Source organism: Macaca fascicularis, chromosome 2 (genome assembly GCF_037993035.2).
Source record: "Macaca fascicularis isolate 582-1 chromosome 2, T2T-MFA8v1.1".
Lineage (NCBI taxonomy): Eukaryota > Metazoa > Chordata > Mammalia > Primates > Cercopithecidae > Macaca > Macaca fascicularis.
In genome coordinates, this window is record NC_088376.1 from 83140380 (window position 1) to 83164140 (window position 23761).

The 23761-nt window shown below is 40.1% G+C and overlaps 1 protein-coding gene across 11 annotated transcripts in view; it reads right to left on the bottom strand.

Moving 5' to 3' along the window:
* PLD1 (phospholipase D1) overlaps window positions 1-23761 on the bottom strand; it is a 205492-nt gene that overhangs the window by 61627 nt on the left and 120104 nt on the right. For 7 of the 11 annotated variants that reach the window (XM_005546385.5, XM_045386628.3, XM_005546384.5 and 4 more), the window contains 6 exons: window positions 21481-21681; window positions 20243-20456; window positions 19552-19665; window positions 9833-9961; window positions 8980-9098; window positions 6779-6892 (listed from right to left, as the gene is read on the bottom strand). In XM_005546385.5, coding sequence (XP_005546442.3) covers window positions 6779-6892; window positions 8980-9098; window positions 9833-9961; window positions 19552-19665; window positions 20243-20456; window positions 21481-21681 — 891 coding nt within the window. The remainder of the gene's footprint in view (window positions 1-6778; window positions 6893-8979; window positions 9099-9832; window positions 9962-19551; window positions 19666-20242; window positions 20457-21480; window positions 21682-23761) is intronic. The other 4 variants (XM_065540177.2, XM_074031401.1, XM_074031403.1 and 1 more) reach the window with 1 other exon arrangement.

Genomic DNA, 23761 nt, shown 5'->3' on the forward strand with positions numbered 1-23761 from the left:
ATTAGGAGCTTTAAAAAGATTCCCATGTGTTGACCCCATGTTGATGCCGACATGGCATTCAGCATTTTCTTTCACCTTAACAGACATGTCAAATATCCTCTGTCTTTATAACGTATCTTAAATGCCATTAAGACCATTCTGAAACCGAGTTTATTCTAGTTTCTTCACCTTCTCTGTGCAGAAGCAGTTTCAGAACCATCTCTCCCACTTCCTCCTGCTACCCATGCCTTTTCCTGCCATTTCTTCTCTGAGTGCTCTTGGCAGGCTTCTGAGAAGGCCCAGCACTGAGGGGTAACACCCAAGATTATTTTAAAAGTACAGTGGAAGCTGCTGAAGTCAGCTATCAGGTCTAGATGACTTTTTCAGAAGCAGCAATTCGTGCTTATGGGCAGGCATCCACACTGCCTGCCGTAGCTCCCTTCTCCCTGGTTGGCTGTGTCTCCCCTCTGTGGAATTGCCAGTGGTGTGTGACCAATGTTTCTGTATTAAAAAAATTAGCAACTAAGTGCCCTTCTCCAGACAAAAGAATAACTTGAATTTTATCTATTATTTACTTTATTATGTCAAATACTCTTTCTCCCCATTCCAATAGATTTATGGCATAAAAATTTCTATCCCTAGAACTAGCCTGGTGACCTACCCAGAGAAATGTTAACTTCTTTGTTGCAAACTATTTTTTTGTTTTTTACACGAGTTTTGCTCTGTCATCTAGGCTGGAGTGCAGTGGTATAATCTCGGCTCACTGCAACCTCCACCTCCTGGGTTCAAGCGATTCTCCTGCCTCAGCCTCTCAAGTAGCTGTGATTACAGGCATGTGCCATAACGCCCAGCTAATTTTTGTATTTTTAGTAGAGATGGGGTTTCGCCATGTTGGCCAGGCTGGTCTCGAACTCCTGACCTCAAGTAATCCACCCACCTCAGCCTCCCAAAGTGCTGGGATTACAGGCCTCAGCCACTGCGCCTGGCCTGTTGCAAACTTTTGAAACACTAGGGAAAGCATGAAGGCTATTTTTGATGGAACTCAAACTGGTATACTCTTCTAAATGCTTTGCATGTATTAATTTAACCATCACCACAATCCTATGAGACAGACAGTGTCATTTATGTTTTTTAAATGAATGGAACACGCTGAAGAGTGAAGTAATTTTCCCAAGGTTACACAGCTCGTATGTCACAGAGCTGAGATGTTAACAGTCTGGCTCTAGAATCTATCCCTTATTTGCTACCTTATATTTTTCTTCACAATTAAATAAGCTTGTGGCTTCTAAGTTACATTATGAACAATCAGCTATGTTAAAATCTTGTTCTCACTCATATGTGGGGGCTTAAAAAGTCAATCTCATGCAAGAAGATAGAAGAATGATAGAAACTAGAGGCTGGGAAGGGTGTGTGTAGGGGGGTACAGGGAATAGGGCGGAGATAAAGAGAGGCTGGTTAATGGGTACAAACAGTTAAGTTCTAGTACTCAATAGCAGAGTAGGTTGACTATAGTTAACAACAGTGTGTTGATATTTCAAAAGAGCTGGACGAGAGGACATGAAATGTTCCAAACACATAGAAATAACAAAAGATTTGAGATGATGACACTCCAAATACCCTGACTTGATCATTACACAGTCTGCATGTCACAAAATATCACATGTACCCCACCAACATGTACAAATACAATGTATCAATAATAATTAAAAATAAACAAAAAATCAAAAAATACATTTCCTTCTTAGTATTGCTATAATAACTATGTTAAAAGCTATGCAAACAACAATAATCCTGAGGAAAAATTTTATTACATTTCTCAACTGGGTAACAGTCATTTGGCTACTGTCATGATAGCTGAGATCCAAAGGTTTGAGAATGTGACAACAAACTCTTTAAAAATTAAATAGCCTCCCACACAGCCAGGTGCCTGTCTCCTTGCTCCTTCTGGATTTTTTTGAAAGACCAGAGTTTGGACTAGATTACCACTCTTGCCCTCTAAGCACCATACATTCACAGCTTGAAAAACCAGTGTCTGAAAAGATAAATAACGATTCCAGCCAGTAAATAGTGTGAAGAAAGTGAAACAATATCATGATCACAACTTCACAGAAAAGGAGAAACGTAGGGGGATAATGTTTTGTTCGTTCGTTCGTTCGTTTGTTTGCTTGTTTTCAAGTTTCTGGCCATCTCAGACTTTCCTGTCTTCAAAAAGATATACTTCCTGGCTACCTCCACTATTTCACCCTACAGTTAGTTCATCATTTCTGAAAAACATCTACTACAAACCAGGAGGGCTCCAGGTTTTGCTAGGTGTCACACTTTGAAAACTAGGGGAGGCCTCTTTAACAAAATCAATGCAGACTTACAAATATAAAACTGGGAACAGGTCTAGAAAAGGCCTGGGCGGCTGAGAGTCCTAAAGCTAAGCAAGGGCCTGAAGCTACAAGGAATATGAGTTCCTGAAGTGAGCAATTCATTCCCTACTCACAGCCTTAACTCCAGTCAGTCTGTAGGAGATTTTACTTTAGGCACTGAGATGGCAAAGAGTTAATTATAGATATAGCAAGTTTTCAGGACCAGAGGAGTAAAATAAATTGTAATCTTATAATCTTGGAATTTAAGAGTTCATCAGTGATGTCCTATTTTCTTAAGTCTTATCCTTCCTTTTAATTTTTGTCCTATTTATCACTGCCATATGATTAAATGTATCTATGATGTTTTAATTTGCTTACATATTTTCCTTTTCTTTCAAAAATCCATAGAAACAAGTTTAACGATCAAGGTACAAATTCTGAGCAAAGGCTTCTATTTCTATTTAGTGATAAATGTCATTCTAACTACTTTAAAAATTAAGAAGTGTATTTTGGTGGCCATTTGAGTTCTATTTTGTGAGGGATCATAGCTATAGCAGAAGGATTAAGTAGACAGTCATTAACACTTGTACTTTGAATGATACCTCATGTATGAAAGACGATGAATGAAAATTTTCCCTTTAAATGTCTGAAGGGACTCAGATCAGATTCATACCAAACATAAGGCTTTCAGATGACAAAACTGGACTCAGGGAGGGGGAATGGCATGCTGAGGCCACATGCTGCTGTACAGTCTTCATACCACACCACCTTGTGTGCTTTCATGATTTGTGTTAAAATGCATTTTATTATATTTAGCTGGATATTTCCAGCAGCACTGCCTAGCGACACTTTTAGATACTCATTTTATACACCCATTATCATGCTGCAAAATTTATAGCACCCAGAACTAGATGTACTACAGGAGCTACCCGAGTCCTTTGGTGATCTCAATTAGTGCCCTGGCCCATCAGTCATGACACAGTTCCTATGGTTCTTTGGAGACTTTGTGACACCAAACTAATTATCTTTAACTTTTTCCTCTGTCCTGAATTTTCAGTTAGTTCCTAGTCGTGATGTCCCTTTGTCTCTTTCCTCAAAAATATCTCCTATTTGTCCCTTCTCTTCATTTCTAGTTTAGATCTTAATTGTATTTCAGAATTACTTTAACAGCCACTTCACTTGTTCCCTTGCTCTCATTCTCTCTCTAGTCTAATAAGCTCTTCACGTGTATAAACTTTTGGTCTCAAGGTATTTGTTTGGAAAGATGAAAACAGATAAGAATGCATAAAACAAGAGATTCTCTGTCAAATAAGCTTGGGAAATGCTCACATCATATTCCCTCTTAGTGGTTTCATAATACACTGTAGCGTAACAAAGGAGCTAAGGAGACCTGTTTTAAAGAATTCTACAAAGCCTTATCTGTCCATAGAAATCTTTGTGGAGTAGTTATCAGCATCTCACAGGTAAATTCAGTTTGGAAAACTCTCTCCTTAATCTTCATAGAACATTCATGTATCATGCTTCTTGCGCAATTAAAAAAAAAAACCATCCAAAGTTCACTAGCGCTTCCGATACCAGGTCCAAATTCACTAGGCCAGCACTACAGGCGCAGCCCCCACCCCGCCCCCACCCCCGCCCCGGCCTTATGCCATCTAACTTCATCAGAGCCTCTCTTAGAGGGAATGGGTTACTGTAGTCAGTCCTCTTGTCTTCTGAGCAAGTAGGATTATTCCTTAGAGCGGACACCCAGTTCTGTCGCTCTGGATTTCCAAACTCATAGCATGCTGGTCCTTACTTTCACACCAACATTTACTCAGAGGCCGTATCTTGCACTGTTAACTGAATTGTTCATCTCAGCTATCTCTCCCCAGCTAACTAAGTTTCCAGAGGCAGAGAACTCCTTTGCTGTCTACCCCCTTGACACCCAAGTGTGCTTTGATGACTTCACCATGTAAACGGACAACACTTAGTAAACATACATTGGCTGAATAAATGAATGAACGAACAAATGAATAAGCTTTGTTAAATATCCTTGGCTTTGTAGATTCCTGAATCCAGGTCACCTGAACATATGAGGGATTAACATATGAGCTTATCAGATCTAGTCTCATTTCTTTTATTTTTTATTTTTATTTATTTATTTTTTTTTCTAGACAGTCTCGCTCTGTTGCCCAGGCTGGAGTGCATGGGTGCAATCAAGGCTCACTGCAGTCTCCGCCTCCTGGGCTCAAGCAATCCTCCTGCTTCAGCCTCCTGGGTAGCTGGGACCACAAGCATGTGCCACCATGCCTGGTTAATTTTTTAAAAACTTTTTGTAGAGATGGGGTCTCACTATGTTGCCCAGGCTGGTCTTGGACTCCTAGGCTCAAGCAATCCTCCTGCCTTGGCCTCCCAAAGTGCTGGGATTCTAAGTGTGATCCACCACACCCAGTCTAGTGTCATTTCTCACACAACATCGGTGATGTGGAAAAAGTGAACAAAGAGAAGCATCTTATAGAGTATCTATCGACCTCACCAGACAGCAGGATGAGACTATGTGAGTCAGGACTTCACCAACAGTGAAGTGGAAAATATATGCATATGCAACACTATGCTAAAACTTTCTTCATTGATTACAAAAATACTTAATTCCCAGCAATCCATTTTCAGCAGATACTTATTAACATCAGCTAACTTTGATAAATTGACCATGACGTCAATAATAACGCAAGTTCAAATCTTAAATTCTTATTTTCCTAATAACAAGTTTCTTATTTTATATTCTAGCATGGGTAGTTTTTTCTCCTCCACGTAGAATAAAATTAAACAGGTTCATAAAATATTCATCAGCTTACATATAAATCATAGCTATCTATGCCTCTGAGTTTAAATTAGTTTTCTTTTTAGCCTGGGATGACTAGTATTTGCCGCTGATATTTCTCTCAAGCCGTTTCTCTTTTTTTTTTTTTTTGAAACAGTCTTACCCTGTCGCCCAGGCTGGAGTGCAGTGGCGCAGTCTTGGCTCACTGCAACCTCTGCCTCCTGGGTTCAAGCGATTCTCCTGCCTCAGCCTCCCGAGTAGCTGGGATTACAGGCGCATGTCACCACGCCCAGCTAATTTCTTGTTTTTAGTAGAGACAGGGTTGGCCAGGCTGGTTGCGAACTCCTGACCTCAGGTGATCCACCTGCCTCGGCGTTCCAAAGTGCTAGGATTACAGGCGGGAGCCACCGTGCCTGGCCTTTTTTTAAAAAAATGTTCTATTATTTGATCTACAGTCTGAAATGTCTGATTTCTTATATACACATACCTCCAATTGCACACGATGCAAAATAACTGATTTAGGCACTTCATTTATTTATTTTATTTTATTTTATTTTGAGACGGAGTCTCGCTCTGTCGCCCAGGCTGGAGTGCAGTGGCCGGATCTCAGCTCACTGCAAGCTCCGCCTCCCGGGTTTAACCATTCTCCTGCCTCAGCCTCCCGAGTAGCTGGGACTACAGGCGCCCGCCACTTCACCCGGCTAGTTTTTTGTATTTTTTAGTAGAGACGGGGTTTCACCGTGTTAGCCAGGATGGTCTCGATCTTCTGACCTCGTGATTCGCCCGTCTCGGCCTCCCAAAGTGCTGGGATTACAGGCTTGAGCCACCGCGCCCGGCCGGCACTTCATTTATATAATCATGTTCCCTAGGATCCATGTCTGCATTATATAGTCCCTACTGATGATATGTAGCAGTAGCAGGCTGCTGGACTTTACTTAAACAATTCTTCTGATGCCCATAGTGATGACTTCAAACAAAAAGCAACGCCAAAGGTGGCCCATCCTACTTCTGTCCCCACATGATCTCAAGATATTTGAGCTATAGTTGGTAAAGGAAGCAGACTGGGTAACACTGGACTAGACTAGGATTTCAAGGTCCACCTCTGTTGATAAGCAGCTGGCCGGCCCTAGATAGGCCTCAGAGCCCCACGAGGTCTGAATTTTATTTGTAGTTTGAGATGGTTAAACTGGATGTGGTAAACTGTTGTGACTCTATTAAGACAAATCCTTATTCCATTAAAAGGGCCTCTAGAAGACATTTGGTTAATCAGGAACTAAAATTAGATTGAACTACAACTAGCTTCCTAGCTGCTAAGTTTCAGCCACATTCCTGGTGCTTAGGCAGTATCAGGTCCAGGTTTACTGGGAATCACGTTGCTAGGGTCACTTCAGAAGGAATTACAGGAATAGCCTTTCCTTGGCGGTGGCCTTTTCTAAGGACATGCATTTATTATATTTATAAGAGTTTTAAAAAGAGACTAGACTGAATCCATTTAACATAGGAAATCTAAGTGTTAAAAGGTCCATTTAGTTTTGCCTTAGAAAAGCAGTCATTGAAAAATCTGAAGCCAATGTAACAGACCCTTGGTCTAATAACAGTAATTTTACTCGGTAGCATTTTGTCAAAAAGAAAAGCCAGAACTTACCTGTACGTTAGCATGGACAGACCCAGGTACTTGATATCTCAACTCATGGGCTGTTGTTTGAGACTTTGGAAGCAGAAAAGGATAAGAAAGGGACCGATATTTTGATTTCATAATCTAAAATAAAGAAAAAGGGATAAAAAATATTCAAATGAGAAAAAAGATTCATTCTCCCTACTTTGTGATTATAAAATAAATTTATGGCAGGGCGCAGTGGCTCACACTTGTAATCCCAGCACTTTAGGAGGCCAAGGAGTGGGGATCACCTGAGGTCAGGAGTTCAAGATCAGCCTGGCCAACATGGTGAAACCCCCATCTCTACTAAAAATGCAAAAATTAGCCAGGCATGGCGGCGGGCACCTATAATCCCAGCAACTCAGGAGGCTGAGTCAGGAGAATCACTTGAACCTGGGAGGCAGGGGTTGCAGTGAGTTGAGATTTCACCATTGCACTCCAGCCTGGGTGACAACAGTGAAGAGTGAATCTCCATCTCAAAAATAAATAAATAAATAAATAAATTCAGGTTAATTTGAAAAAGAAAAAGAAAAATGTTAATGGACATTTCTAAGTGAAGGGCTACAGATTATTTGTGTTTGTTTTCTATTTCTCATAGTCCTGTTTTTACCTTTTGTAGGGGACGTATTGTTTTATATTTATAAAGACAGGTTAAATATAATCTGTAGTTATAGACGTTTATAATTGCAAAAATGAGACTATTGTTTTATAAACTAATTTTTTACTGATTATATTCTACATATCTTGCCACAGCAATATAGTGGGATATCATTATTTTTAATAACTTCATAGTAAAATGGTATAAAAGAATCATTTGTTTAACAAATTCCTATTAGTAAGGATTTCTGTTATTTCTAATTTTATTTGAATTATTAGAAGCCATATCAAAATAAATTACCTTATTGGATTACAGCTTTAGTTTGAATACCTGGAAATAGTTTTTCTGGATCAAAGTCTTTAAAAAAGACTTATTGGTGTTGTACCAATTTATCCTCCCTGGGGCAGCGTGTATGAGCATACCACAAAAACCACCCCAAACCTAACTACAGGTATTAGCAGAGATTTTTATCTTTGCCAGTACAGCAAGTTAAAAGTAACACCCCATTTGTTTATTAATCCATCTCCCCTAAATTTTCGTTAAAAAATTTCCATTAGAATGTCCACTAAATTTTTATAATCCTCATGTGAATGAAAAACAAAGTGAGAGTCTAAGTGGTTGATAAAACTAAATTCTTTTTCAAAATGACCAAGGGGAATCATGCCTCATTATCACTTCAAGTAAATAAAGTGAAACTTTAAAAACACCTGAATATGTACCTTCTTTCTTTCTTTCTTTTTTTTTTTTTGAGACCAAGTTTCGCTCTGTCCCCCACGCTGGAGTGCAATGGCGTTCTCTCGGCTCACTGCAATCTCAGCGTCCTGGGTTCAAGTGATTCTCCTGCCTCAGCCTCCAGAGCAGCTGAGATTACAGGCACCCACCACGCCCAGCTAATTTTTGTATTTTAGTAGAGATGGGGTTTCACCATGTTGGTCAGGCCAGTCTCGAACTCCTGACTTCAGGTGATCCACCCGCCTAGGCCTCCCAAATTGCTGGGATTACGGTCGTGAGCCACCGAGCCCAACCTGAATGATACGTACTTAACTTATGAATGTTAGGTTTGAATGTTAGGTCAAGTTCTTACAAGTAATGAGGACACAATCTGGAGAAAAGGAAAATGGCCCTACCTTCTTAATATTGCTTGGTTTGCTCAGAACCAGCTCTCAGAATCCTGTACCAATATAAACCCATTGCAGTTCCAGGATTGGACGGGACTTTAAAGCTCAAGCCCTCTCATCTAAACAAGGCTCCCATCCCGCTATAACAGCCCTGCAAATGACTACCGAGCCCGGGCTACTAAATGCTTGGTCAACACTGTGTCCAAGATATTAACAAAATTAAAATCAGGACCCACACAGCAGCACCTATCCCTAGGCACTCTGAATTGTCTATGGTGTGGACATTCAGAAATGTTTCCCTCTTTTTTTGCCCAGATGCCCAGGCACCCTGACATCAATGGAGCCAACAGCAGAGCGGTGACATAGTTGTGGCCGCGACAATCTCTTCTTGCCAACAGCCTCCTCTGAACCTCTTCTCTAGTTAGGCCTGCCTCTCTTCATGTGGATAAATCATGATAGCAATATCCAAGTACTTTCGTGAAGTTCCAGCGCTGGATGAAGTGACGTGCCACATCACGAGCTGCCTTCCCGTGGACTGCAGAGGCAATGTCATGCCAGGGCATCCGGGGCATGGAGTACCTGTCAATGAAATCTGCCCAGGTGCACCAGGCAAGGATCAGTCATTAACTTCGGTGCTGGGGCAGAGGCTCTCTGACTCCAACTACGATACTAAAAGGAAACGTGGGTTAGTGCTCACTAGGTATATATTTCTTGGCTTGCACAGAACAACATTTTTATAATCAAGGGAAACAGATTTCACATGCAGGGACATAGCTCCCAGGCACCTCCCCAAATATGTTTCCATTTCACTTAGGATTAGATAATCACTAGACATGGCAAGATGTGAGTGGGTACAAACTATCTAAGGCTGTGTGTTTGATATTATATTTTTAATTTTTTATCCTGTTGAAACAATGGCAAGCAATGCCATCTCTATCTCCTCTTAAACATATAAACCCAGTGATAATCTGAAAATATGCCATTCTCATTTTGGAAATGCAGGAAATAAGCAGAATAAAAGATGATCAAAGGGAGCCTACCATTTCCTGAAAAATTACTGATTATTACCCCAAAAATGTGCCATTAACAAATCTGGAGGTTTCAGACAGTTCAGCTCTATTTCGTGTTTTTTTCTTATTATAACTGAAAAAAAGAGTCCTTAAGCACATGACTAATGACTAAATCAAGTCTCCAAAGTTTTAAAACATTTTCAAAAATAAACAGAAGCAAAACAAAAGTCATTTAGATCATGCACGTGTGTACTTGTTGAGATGCTCAAAGGTAAAAGACAAAATATAACCAGCACCCCACCATCATAATACTCACCAGCAAAAGGTTTATCAAGTTGAACCCAGTCTTTGAAGACGAAATTGCAGTAGTCCTTTCCATGCCAGAATCTGGTTTCCCCATGCAACTCTCCCACACCTGTCTGTAAACTGCGGATGGACCCGGTATCTGTGAATGCAGCAAGACCCCCTCAGGGACTGTGGTTCAGGGGGATCCCAGAAAGGGAGGCTCAACTCTCATTTATTAAACACCTAAAAGCTTCTTAATTTCTTAAGACATCACTAGGGTGGCATATGTTCATTGTATTAGAGGTTGTGAGCTAACAACATTTTACAGTCCTTACAAGTTTACTTTTAGTGGGCAATTAGGGCTATAACAAGATTCATCATCAAACAATGAAATTTGACCTCAGGCAGTTGAGTAACTTATTCCCACTACCTACCAGATCGCTGGAAGAACTGATCACAGAATTAACTGTGAATGAAGAACTCACAAGGTGGCATTATGAGAGAGCAGTAAAGCTGTTGGGGGGCTTTGGGGGGTAGAGGGGGAGGTGCGGGGGTGAGGTGGAGAAACCTGAGACGCAGAGGCAATAAAGATACCATGCCGCTTCTTTTTCCTCAACCAACATGGTGCGCACCTGATGCATAATTGTTTTGCATTGAAGCAAGAACTTCAAATTTACAGATAGTCCATGTTCCAGCCCTGGAATTAACTAGCTAAGTGACACTGAGCTTCAACTTTTTAGATCATAAGTCCATTATGCATCAAATGAAGAATTTCGCCTAGATAACAGCTAAAATCTGTTGCGCTTTAACATTTACATACTTGAAATCATAGATGGCATTTATAAAAAATATGGCAACAACAGATGAAAGCTTATGATATAGGTACAAAAGCAGCAATCTATTGTAGCATTTCACAAAGAACTATGCTGAGACCATTGACTTAAGGCTAAATACGAAGACAATGAAGTAAAAAGATTAGCAGAATTACAAATCACAAATGCAGCGCTTGGCACAAAAGAGGCATTTAACAAATAGACACTGAATGCAAAAATATGTGTTGAATGAATAAATGGCACTGCTTGCAGTAGCCAGTGAGAGGGCTGCACTGGTCCCGCCACCAACACACTGTCCCAGAACTGTCTTTGTAAAAGGCACTCTTTGCTTAAAGCCCTGGAAGGTTCACATACTGCCTACAGGAAGTTCAAGTCCTAAGGGCTTAGTATGCATAGAAGGCTCTTCCCAAACTGGTGCCAACTCTTTCTAGTCCTTGTTTTTCCCCACCCAACCCCAGGCCCCATGTAAAGCACATGTTTCACTGTATTTTAACAGGCGTGGTCTGCCATGTCTCCATGTAGTCGGCACATTATTACTTCTCCCTGAAATGCTCCTTTCTCCCTCTTGGCCTGATATCCTAATCATCCTTCAAGAGCCACATTAGCTGTCACCTGCTCTAGAGAGACGAGAGACCTCCCAGCTCCCTGTAAGGAAGAGGCAGTCATTAGCACTGCTGTCATCCCATTAACAACTGCCCCAACACCTTTAACTCTGTGATGCAATTGTATCAGGTTCCCGCCCTCCATCAATGCCTCACCAGTCTATAAACTCTTTGGGAGGGGGAACCAAATCTCCTCACTGCCAGTACCTCCAAGCATCCAGGCAATCATTAAATATTTGCAGAACAAATGTTTTTATGTAATCACCACACACAATGCTAACATTCTATCTCAAACTGAATCATTAACCTTCCAAAGGCTATTGAAATTTTCTATAGAAGAAAAATGACTTAAAATGCCATAGATTAGCAAAATGAAATCATGTTAAAAATAGACTTCTATTGACTTCTCCCAGTGATTTATTTTCATGCTTTATGAGACTGAAAGGCCAAAGTGCAGGTAGGCCTGTTTGCTCATCTACAGGCTCTTTGTTGTTAACATAGCACTTTGTAAAAAGAAAAACAGAGGGTGAGAAAAGAAACAAAAGGGAACAAAAATGAGATAAATAATATTTCAGATTTCAAATATAAAAAATATATATACAATTTGCTTTCATCAGTTGCAAAACTCTAAGCTAAGGCTTTACATAAACACACATACACTCATTTAAAAATTAACTTTCACCTAACAACTAGTTATGATAAGGAAAATAAAGGAAATTCTTAGTCTCAGGAAATTATCTTGGTACTAATTGAATTCAACCTGCTCATAATTCAAATTTGCTTTTGTTTTTGGCCATGGCCTAAAAACTATTCCACATAAATTAGGGTCCTTCTCAGTACAAATGAACTCTTAAGGCAATGGAGCCAAATACTAGTTCCTGTGAAAACAACAGCTCAGAATTGCATGAGCATGGATGAGCAGGTCGAGAGGACTTCTGATGTCAACAATGCTGATCCAAGGGGGTCTCATTAGGTTGCTATCTGGCTCCCAAATGATTTCATAATTGCACCTGCCTTATCTTTTGGCACAGATTTGGCATGCCAATCTTCTGCATCCTCCTCTGTCAGTGGCTCAGATTCTGGCTGCTAAAGTTTATGAGAAGGGGGTCTTCTTGCTCCTTGCCTGGTGTTCTCTGGTCTTGCCACATCCTCCTCCTTTTCTCCTTTTGTTTTCATCTCTTGCCTTCCAGGTCTCCATTGTTCTACCATTTCTTCAGCCTATGCCGCTTGTTCTTTCCTAGCTCCTCCTCACTAACAAGGTTTCCCCTTTCTCCTGTCTTTTTCTTTTCCTTTTTTTTTTCTTTCTCTCTCTCTCTCTCTCTCTCTTTTTTTTTTTTTTTTTTTTTTGAGACTAGAGTGCAGTGGCATGATCTCCGCTTACTGCAACCTCCGCCTCCCGGGTTCAAGTGTTGAAGCAATTATCCTGCCTCAGCCTCCCGAGTAGCTGGGATTACAGGCACACGCCACCATGCCCAGCTAATTATTGTATTTTTAGTAGAGACAGGGTTTCACATGTTGGCCAGGCTGGTCTCGAACTCCTGACCTTGTGATCTGCCCGTCTCAGCCTCCCAAAGTGCTGGGATTACAGGTGTGAGCCACTGCGCCTGGCCTCTCCCATCTTTTTCGATACAATTTCTAAATGTGCACCTGCAAGTTTGGCCTCTGTTTTGGACTCCAGATCTAAGGTCACTTCCAGTGCCTCACTTGACATTGTTTACCTAGTTCCCACCAGAACTTTAAAATTATGTCCGACACTAAAATCATTATCATTCCATAAAATCAAGTCTTTCCTTGATATTTCTGCTCTCTGCGTGTAGTAACTCAAGCTCAAACCTCGGAATCATCTTTGGCTCCTTTATTCTTCATGGACTTCTCCACCCACCTTCCCATGGCTTCCCAGACCATGATGCCTTTGGAAAAAGGTTCTTCCATTTACTTCGTTCTTGAACTCACTGACACAACCTTGTCAGACTCCCTGTGTCTCTACTATAAACGCTATAAAGCCTCACCCTTAATTGCTCCCTGCCCCTAGGGATTTTCCAGCATTTAATGGAAGAGGTGCAATGTCTCAGTCTGATTTTCAAAGTCCTCCGTAAACTGATACAGATATATCCCACCAGCTCAATCTGCACAAATTAGCCCTTAACCACAATTCCAAAACTCCAAAAGTTCTAAAAATTCAAATGTTTTTTCATAGCTGATTTTCACAGCTCATTTCATAGCTCCCAGGTCAGCAAAACCTGGCCTGAACTGACAAGAGGTTATTTATTATCTGTATTGATCCCACTTGGTGTTGCACAAAAATAAATGGTTTGCCTACATTCCAGGTATTTCCTGGATGCTGCTATGAGGGTAACATAGTAGAGGGTATAGGTATTGTATTACCTTTCTAAAATCCAGAACTTTCTGATTTCTGAAATCTGATTCCAAAGATTTTGTATGAGAGATTATAGACCTATATGTATCTACCACATTCTACACTCAGGTCTGAGATGCCGAAATAAATACTTTTGCATTTCCTATATCTGTGTCTTAAGATGTAGTATCTACCTAAAATGGCTGTTTTCTACCTTTTTAGTCTCTACCTACTGAATTTCTATGTATGTTCGAGGCCAGTTCCAATACAGGCACTCAACAAGTTATATTTTTAAAAATATTTTGGTTTTCAAAATTTTTTGGGATTTAGAATTGTTGTTAAGGGTTTGTAGACCTGTATGTCATCTGTGGATCAATGATGACTCTTGCAGTAGGAGTATCTTCCCTCAATGAATGACTAAAATATTAGGTTTGTAAAATATTTAAAACTCATGCTCACCTATTAGATAATAAGCTATTTAACAGCACAAGATGAATCTTATACACCCTATCCATTGCATTCCTAAGAACAGTTTAGAAACAGCTTAATATTATCCCTTATGACTAGACACTCAAATGTGAAAAGCCTGTCTCAACTAAATTGCAAAAATAATTTTTCCCTCACTTACCTATTTAATATTGCTTAAAAGGAAATTTTAAGCAATTGCTGAAAATTCACACAGTTGCTGAATAGCATTAGGAGAAACACCTAATGTAGATGACGGGTCGATGGGTGCAGCAAACCACCGTGGGACATGTATACCTATGTAACAAACCTGCATGTTCTACACATGTATCCCAGAACTTAAAGTATAATAAATAAATAAGAGGAATAAAATTCAACACTTTAAAAATAGTATCAAGCAAAATTCTCCCTCTTACAACTAATTCTGAATGAAAAAAAACGTGAAAATGGCTGACTGATTTTGAAAAACATATATTACAGATATGATTCCTAACCACATTTTCAGTGCAGTTTTTCTATATAAAAACCCATAGTGATGTTCACTCCACACTGATTTCTGTATGACACCAGAGAGGTTTAATAGGAGCCCAATTCAACATGGTCATGTGCAGTCAAGTGAATTTTTTTTTTTTTTTTTTTTTTTTTTTTTTTTTTTTTTTGAGACGGAGTCTCGCTCTGTCGCCCAGGCTGGAGTGCAGTGGCCGGATTTCAGCTCACTGCAAGCTTCGCCTCCCGGGTTTGCGCCATTCTCCTGCCTCAGCCTCCCGAGTAGCTGGGACTACAGGCGCCCGCCACCTCGCCCGGCTAGTTTTTTTGTATTTTTAGTAGAGACGGGGTTTCACCATGTTAGCCAGGATGGTCTCGATCTCCTGACCTTGTGATCCGCCCGTCTCGGCCTCCCAAAGTGCTGGGATTACAGGCTTGAGCCACCGCGCCCGGCCAGTCAAGTGAAATTGATATTGCAGAGAGGCTAACTCTCTTTGCATTCTCAGGACAAGGAAGTCATTAACTCAAGTTCATATTCAGTTTTAAATTTCTAACGAAGAGTCACTCCATGCTTAATTTGTTTTATAAGGCAACCTCAGTTTTTAAGGTATTACATGATTTAAATCTAGTGCCTTGCTCTTTAAACTTCCTTCATTATTTTTAGTAGAACTTTACTTATTTATTTTTAAAACAAATTCAGAAGGACTCCAATATTTAAAACAGATACAAGTGAGATTGTTCTGGTTGAAGAGGTACCAAGAGCAGTGGGAGGGTCCTGGGGTTCACCTACTTCAATGTTCTCCTCAAAGCCTTTTAGAAACTCCAGGATCCAAGGAATCGAGTTTGGAAAGCACTGCTCTAGAAGGACCCCACTATCCTTTGGCTTTTCTTTTGAGGTAAACGAATTGTTTTCATTTTAAAAAATTAAATTTGTATTTAAATTTGATTATAAAAGTAAAATGAAAACAGTACCAACAATGTGGGAAAAAAATAAATCACTTCAAGCTCTATTTTCCTAACAAAGATAGCATCATTGAACATCCTTTGTCAGCTGCCTTCAGGAACATATTTTGACATAGTGGCAATCGTCCTCAAACTTTCCTTGCTCTTCCCATAACCATCTCAATTCAGTTCACGGAAACTCCATCTTTCCAGTGGGCCAAAGATTTGGAGTCCTCTCCATCTCTCACATCTCATATCTAGTTCATTGGCAAATGCTGTCAGCTTGACCCTCAAAATATATTCATAACCTGCACAGTCACCATTTGCCACCCTGGTCTGCTCTGAAGAATGATCCTTGGAAAATTTAAGTCAGCCCTTGCCTACCCTTTGCTCAAGACCATGCGATGACTTCCTGTCTCACTCAGGGTCAAAATCTTACAGTGGTCTTCAAGACCTCACATAATCCACCCCGGCCTACCTCTCTGATTCTGTTCTTATCATCCTCTCCTAGCCCACCTCATTACAGCCGTATTCCTGGAACACACCTGTCCCCTCTGCCTCATGGCCTTTCATACTTGCTATTCCTTCTGTCAGAAACACCCTCTCTCAGACAGTTTCTTATCCTCATTCTTCTCCTCCTTTAGATATCAGTTAAAAACTAACCTCATGAGACACGTATTCTCCGACCAGCCTTTACAAAATAGTAACTTCTCCTGTGCCCTTCCTCCCTTATCATGCTCAACTATTCTCCATAATTAACCACCTGATATAATGTGTTTGCCCCTCTATTTGTACACACAGTTCTCATCCTTACCACCCAACTAGTTAACTGCACTTCATCTGCTTTATTCACTACACCTCTAGAACCCAGAATAGTGATTGGTATATAATAGAAACTCAATAAATACTTATTTAATTAAATAAATAAATATTCTATGTTTATTTTTGTATCCCCAATTACAAAATTATTTTAGTTTTAATTATTGCCCAGTTCCATCAAAGAGATGAACCATTTGTTACCATTCATTATGTTCTTCACCAATTCCCTGCTCTTTGATGTTTAGGTTGTTCTCTCTCTCTGTCTCTCTTTTTGTCTCTCAACAATGCTGCACTAGACATATATTCAGTTTATCAGTGAGAGGTTGTAAACAGATGTCAAGGGTACTTTTCATCAGCAACAGAAAACCACACACATGTATGATCAGTGTCTCAGATCACCCCTGTGGATATCACCCCTCTCAACCTGCGGTAGGTGTGAGTTACTTACTGGACTCGGCACTTCACTCACATCTTTTCCACTTGCTCTCAATCCTATTGTCAGCAACACTATCAGTCATAATTCAGATCCATAATCTTCAGGGTTGGCAATCTCATTTCCTCCACTTCATTTTTAACTTCAGTAATAAAGCAGCAAAGTTACACATTGAAATGATAAGGCACTACCTGGAGCTGTTTCCAACCCTTTACCTCTAATATCTGCCACTGCATGCACTCCTGGCTTCCTGGATTTCGCAGAGGCCTCCTGCTTCCCAGGACTTTGAAGCTTTGTCAAGCACAGGAATTAATGGGAGTTGTCCCTGAATCCACACACACATCCAGTACTAGCTGTATGCTAAATAAGAATGTCTCCCCATATTTGTTCTTCTCCATTTTTATTTTTATTTTTTATTTTTACTTTTTTTTTGAGACGGAGTCTCGCTCTGTCGCCCAGGCTGGAGTGCAGTGGCCGGATCTCAGCTCACCGCAAGCTCCGCCTCCCGGGTTTATGCCATTCTCCTGCCTCAGCCTCCCGAGTAGCTGGGACTACAGGCGCCCGCCACCTGGCCCGGCTAGTTTTTTTGTATTTTTTTAGTAGAGACGGGGTTTCACCGTGTTAGCCAGGATGGTCTCGATCTCCCCACCTCGTGATCCACCCGTCTCGGCCTCCCAAAGTGCTGGGATTACAGGCTTGAGCCATTTATTTTTATTTTTTAAAAATTTAAAAATTGTTTTTGTGTGTGTGAGAGAGGGTCTCCCTCTGTCACCCAGGCTGGAGTGCAGTGGCATGATCTCAGCTCACTGCAATCTCTGCCTTGCAGGCTCCAGCAATTCTCCCGCCTCAGCTTCTGGAAAAGCTGGGACGAGAGATGCACACCACCACGCTCAGCTAATTTTTTGTAGAGATGGGGTTTCACTACGTTGCCCAAGAGGGTCTTGAATTCCTGGGCTCAAGCAATCCACCTGCCTCCGCCTCCCAAAGTACTGGGATTACAGGTGTGAGTCACCGTCCCTGGCCTCTTCTCCATTTTTAAATGTATATTGATGCTGTTATGATTTATAAAACATAAATTTATTTAACAGTTACATTGAAGTTTTAGTTCATTGTGTGTAGTTGATTACTGCATTTTTTAAAATGCAGGGTAGCTGGACCAAACTTGTCCAACCCACAGCCTGTGGGCCACGTGCAGCCCGGGATGGCTTTGAATGTGGCCCAACACAAATTCACCAACTTTCTTAAAACATTATAATTTTTTTGCAACTTTTTTTTAGCTCATCAGCTATCATTAGTGTTAGTATATTTTATGTGTGGCCCAAGACAATTCTTCTTCTTCCAGTGTGGCCCAGGGAAGCCAAAAGATTGGACACCCCTGCCCTAGGTGAAAGAATGCTGGGAATCCCTACTCAAAGTCCAGCATAAGTTTTCTGGTTCGTTAGCACCTGCAAGCCACAAGTGACTCACATTCAGGCATGTGTACTAGACTGTAACTCTCATCTGCTAAACAGTACATGAGAGCCCTGGCCTTAGGTTCTAGCCAAAAACGTATAACATAGTGATCTTCATTTCTGCTAAATCACAAGTCTTAATCATGGGCACTGGGAGGATGATAAATTGGAACTCCATTGGGCATGACATGTATCATCTCTAACCCTGAATGTCTTCATCTGTAAAAAGAAGATGACAATATTACTACTAAGCACTGCAAGTTCTCAGGGCAGTGATGGATACAGTCTGCATAAAATAAATTTTAGCCTATGATTTTACTAGCGTCATTTATTATGATTACTTATCTCCATATCTGACCAGTGGCCAAATCCTTCTTTATTCCCACCACAAGTGAAACTCATTAATCATTCATTAATTCCTCAAGTATCTGGAGTATCTTCGTACCAACAGCTATCAGATTATGATTTCTGAAAATTCACATAGCATGACACAACACATCCACCCAAAGGCCTTCAGGATTTTTAACTGACCAGGTGCGGTGGCTCACACCTGTAATCCCAGCAGTTTGGGAGGCCGAGGTGGGCGGATTGCTTGAGGTCAGGGGTTCAACACAAGCCTGGCCAACATGGCAAAACCCCATCTCTACTAAAAGTACAAAAATTAGCCAGGCACAGTCATGCCCACCTGTAATCCCAGCTAGGGATTACTCAGGAGGCTGAAGCAGGAGAATCGCTAAAACCCGGGAGGCAGAGGTTGCAGTGAGCCGAGATGGCCCTACTGCACTGCAGCCTGGGTGACAGAGCAAGACTGTATCTCAAAAAAAAAAAAAATTAACTGAATAAAATTCCAACTCCCAAATGTGAATGTCATATATCTTCCTAGTCTTATATCAAAAACTGCATCTTGGCCAAATAATGCATTTTACACGATCTGAAAACAGTTGCTGCTTTCCCATTCCAGCACCTTTGCTCAACTCACCTCCCTCACTTGCAATGACTTCCTATCACCTACCCCAATTACTTCCAGGCCTAACCCAAATGTCCCCTCCTCAAAAAGTCTCGTTGGACCATCAGAGAGGAATTCCTTCCACCTTCCATAGAACGTCCACAACACTATTGAATTGCATGTGCCATGCATTTTCTCTTATTAGGTCTGTTTTGTCTTTGCTGCTATAAGTTCTTAGGGAGTAGGGATCTTGGATACTACAGGATGCTTTGCATAGAGCAGACTCTCAATAATATATGTAGCAACAAAACTGCAAACAGAAAGCCAATCTGGAAACACATTCACTATGCCCATGCAGCAGACAGCACAACCAAAGCTCAAGCCTAAGGGAGTTCTGCCACTTCACAAATCACTTACCAGCATTAGGTCTAGTGAGTCCTTGCTCAGACTCACTTGATGGGCGAAAGAGTTTGAAGTGGGGTTTTAAACCATGGATTAAATTGTGATGACTTCTATAGTGATTAAAACAACCTAGAGAAATTGAGAATTTTTTTTTTTTACAAAGAAATACAGATACCAAATTTTCTAAACTGGAAAGCAAGGTTGATCATTTTTAAAACCAGACAGGGCTATAACATCAGTTATAAGATTCTGTGCAACAGAAAATTGTAGGGTTTTACAATGGATTTCAAAGGAATAGTAAATTTACAAGATGTAGAAAGTCTGATGCTTGAAGAAATAAGCTTGATATATTTCTGGATAGGAAGATAAATGTAATTTCTTCTAAGAAAAGTTTATAAAGTACATCTAATACCTTTTTCCTTTATGGCTTGGTGTATTTTAGAAACCCTTTGTCGTTCTGCTACCATTAGAAGCAGTAATCGTGGTCGTTATGACTTTTGTGTGGATAAAACAATAAATCTGCTCTAAAATGAGGCAAACAAAGCCACAAAATGGCATGAGGTTGAATAGCATGATATAGCGACCTCTCAACATTGCTCATTCTACTCCATTACAGAAAGACAGATTTTAACAACAGGTATGTAGTGTCCGGCTATGGAAGAACAGTGGGTAGTTAAGATAAATTCTAGCAAAGGCCATGACTTACTGGAGGTGCTGTCAATGCTGCTGATGCTATCTGCGTTGTGCAGGTGGTGCCTGTGGAGCTGCCTGTAGAGACTAAATTTGGAGAACTTTCTTGGCTTTCCTATTCCTTTCAGTTTTGAATCCACATCATCAACACTATTCCGGATGGGCAGGTTTTGATCAGGCTCATTTTTATCTTTGAGGCTTAAGGATTCCATAGACTCTGTTGCGGCAGGCTGAGAAAATTATTTTTGTAAACAAAGACACTGCATAAGACATGCTGCAATGTGGTTCTTTAATTCAAGTAGAGCTAAGTATAAAGTTTACGAATGATGGCAGTTCTGTAATAGATATGCAATAATGTCTGAGGTCAGCCACAGGGTAGTGGTGGATTCTTGTGAACTGTTTAAAAACTACCAAAGGAATAGAAGGAGTTCTGCTCTGGCTCTTCTTTCAGTAGGTCAAATTCTTGAAATTTCACTCCAGTTAAACTTTTAATCTCAAATACAATTACATGGGTTACATTCACTGTTGAACTCCTGAACTTGTTCCTCTGATAAACATTAAGTAAGCAAGGCTTCCTCTGTCAATCATTTTTCCTGTTCCCTATGCACTAAATTGCTATTTCTGCATAAATGAGTCACCAACATTTCCAGCAGTAAATAAGATGAAGCCCATCAAATTTTTTAATAAGTGTATTCATATTCTGGCAGTCATTTAGTTGAAACAGCAAGCAGATGGATATACACATATAGATATTTTGGCAGCTCTATTTAAAAAGGCACTTTGGGAAGTTATTCACTTCTGGCTCAAATTCCCTCTAAATGACCCCAGACTGACCTATCCTGTTTCTGTGTATCTTTAAGTAGGAACTTTCCAAAAACTGTGGCAGATACTTAAGGCTTTTTAATACCTAAATCTCAACTGCCACATATTTTTGTTTATCAATCTTATTTCTGAATAAAAAATAAATCTTAATTTAAATGGAAAACAAAGCTGAATATGGGACAGGCAAAATTCCACTGAATCTATTTTCTTTTCTTTCAAGAGAAGAACAGACTCAGCAATGCTAAGTTACAGCTAGCTAGGTGGGGAGGCTGGTATTTGAAACCAAGTCTGTCTCATGATTGACTTAATGTTCTTTTCCCCTCCAAGGAGACACCATCTCTTATTCAATGAATCCATCAGTCATGCTATTAATACAAACGTATACAAATTACGTTCATGTTATACATTTCCATAAAGGTGAAATATACTTACTGGGAGGGAACCCAGAGATGGTCCTGAAGTGACTCGCTTCACACTGCCCACATCTGTGAGTCTGTGCTCATTGTCATCCCACCTTCCATAGGCCAGGTCAATCCCTCCTACAAAGGCCACCGATTGGTCAATGATGACAAGCTTCTCATGGTGAGCCCACAAATAGACGGTGGACGACACATGATCCGGATGTCTCATCACCTTGAGAGGGAAAAATCCCCACTGATAATATGCTTTTAAAATGTCCTTCCTGTCATAATGAAATAGGACTGCATTCTCCCTGAAAAGCATTTTCTATAATTCAAATACCAAACCGTACAACGTATACACCAGAGAAAATAATTTTATTCTCAGCATTTAGCAAAAAAAAAGACTCCTATTTACTTTTCAAGCTCCCATGTCCATATACTATATTTTGGGGCAGCCGCCATTTAGCTTGAGGTCTGGCAATACATTAGAAAACAGTCAGCTCAGTTTGATAGCTGGTCCCCTTCCCCCTGTAAGGATTAAGTTAAATTCAGTACTGAAAAAAAAAAAAAAAGCTAAAAATATTTAACTACTATTTATCTCTGGAAAAATTTGTAATGCATTATATTGATATTTTATCAGTTGTTGAATTGAAATACTAAGCATATGAATATAGGCATATAGATATTTTGGCAGCTCTTTATTTAAAAGGTACCTTGAGTAGTTAGTAACCTCTTGCTTTCAAAATTATCCCAGTCTGACTTCTTATTTTCATTTGCCTTAAGGTAAAAAGATGACAAAAGCTTTGGCAACTACTTTTTTCTTTCCTTCCTTCCTTTCCTTCCTTCCTTCCTTCCCTTCCTTCCTTCCTTCCTTCCCTTTCTTCCTTCCCTTTCTTTCTTTCTTTCCTTTCTTTCTTTCTTTCTTTCTTTTCTTTCTTTCTTTTTCTCTTTCTTTCTTTTCTTTCTCTTTTTCTTTCTCTCTTCGTTCTCTCTTCTTCCTTCCCTCCTTCCTTCCTTCCTTCCTTCCTTCCTTCCTTCCTTCCTTCCTTCCTCTCTCTCTCTCTCTCTCCTTTTTCTTTCTTTTACAGACTGTCACTCTCACTGAGGCTGGAGTATAGATGTGTGATCATAGCTCACTGCAGCCTTGAACTCCTGAGCTCAAATGATCCTTCTGCCTCAGCCTCCTGAGTAGCTGGGACTACAAGCGTGTACCACCATGCCTGGCTAATCTTTTTGTTTTTTGTAGATATGGGTGTCTTGTTATGTTGCCGATGCTGGTTTTGAACTCCTGGCCTCCAGCCACCCTCCTACCTCAGCTTCCCAAAGCGCTGGGACTATACGCATGAGCCACCATACCTGGCCTTACTGTTTTCTTAATAACACTTTTTTAAAACATTGTAGTAAAATAAACATAACATAAAATTTACCATCTTAACCATTTTTAAGTGTACAATCCAGTGGTATCAGGGTAATGAGTTAGGGACTCTTCTCTCCTCCTCAATTTTTGAAAAAGCTTGAGAAAGATTGGTGGTAATTCCTCACTAAATGTTTGGTAGAATTCACCAGTGAAGCCATCAGGTCCCTAGCTTTTCATCTGGGGGAGATTTTTAATTACTGATCAATCTCCTTACTAGTTAAAGGTCTATTAAGATTTTCTATTTCTTCATGATTTAGTCTCGGTAGGTTTCGTATTTCTAGGAACTTGCACATCTGCTCTAGGTTATCCAATGTATTGGTATGCAATTGCTTGCAGTAATCCCTTAGAATCATTTTTATTTCTGTAGAATTGGTAGTAATGTCTCTACTTTCATTTCTGATTTTAGTAACTTGAGTCTTTTTTTTTTTCTTAGCCCATCAAGCTAAAGGTTTGTTGATTTTATCTCTTCAAAAAACCAGCTTGGTTTCATTGATTTTCTGTATTATTTTTCTATCCTCTGGTTTTACTTCTCATGCTCCAATCTTTATTTCCTTCCTTCTGGTAGTTTTAGGTTTAGTTTGTTCTTCTTTTTCCAGTTCCTTAAACTGTAAAATTAGGTTGTTGTTTTGAGATCTTTCTTCTTTTTGCAAGTATAGCTGTAAATTTCCCCCTTTGCACTGCTTTCTCTGTGTCCCGTAATTTTGGTATGTTGTTTCATTTTCATTTGTCTCTAAGTATTTTCTCTTTCCCTTGTGATTTTTTCTTTGATCCATTGCTTGTTTAACAGTGTGTTATTTAATTTCTATGAATTTCTGAATGTTCTAGCTGTCCTTCTGTTATTAATTTCTAACATTATCTTGTTGTGGTCAGACAGATTTTATCTACCTTTTAAAAT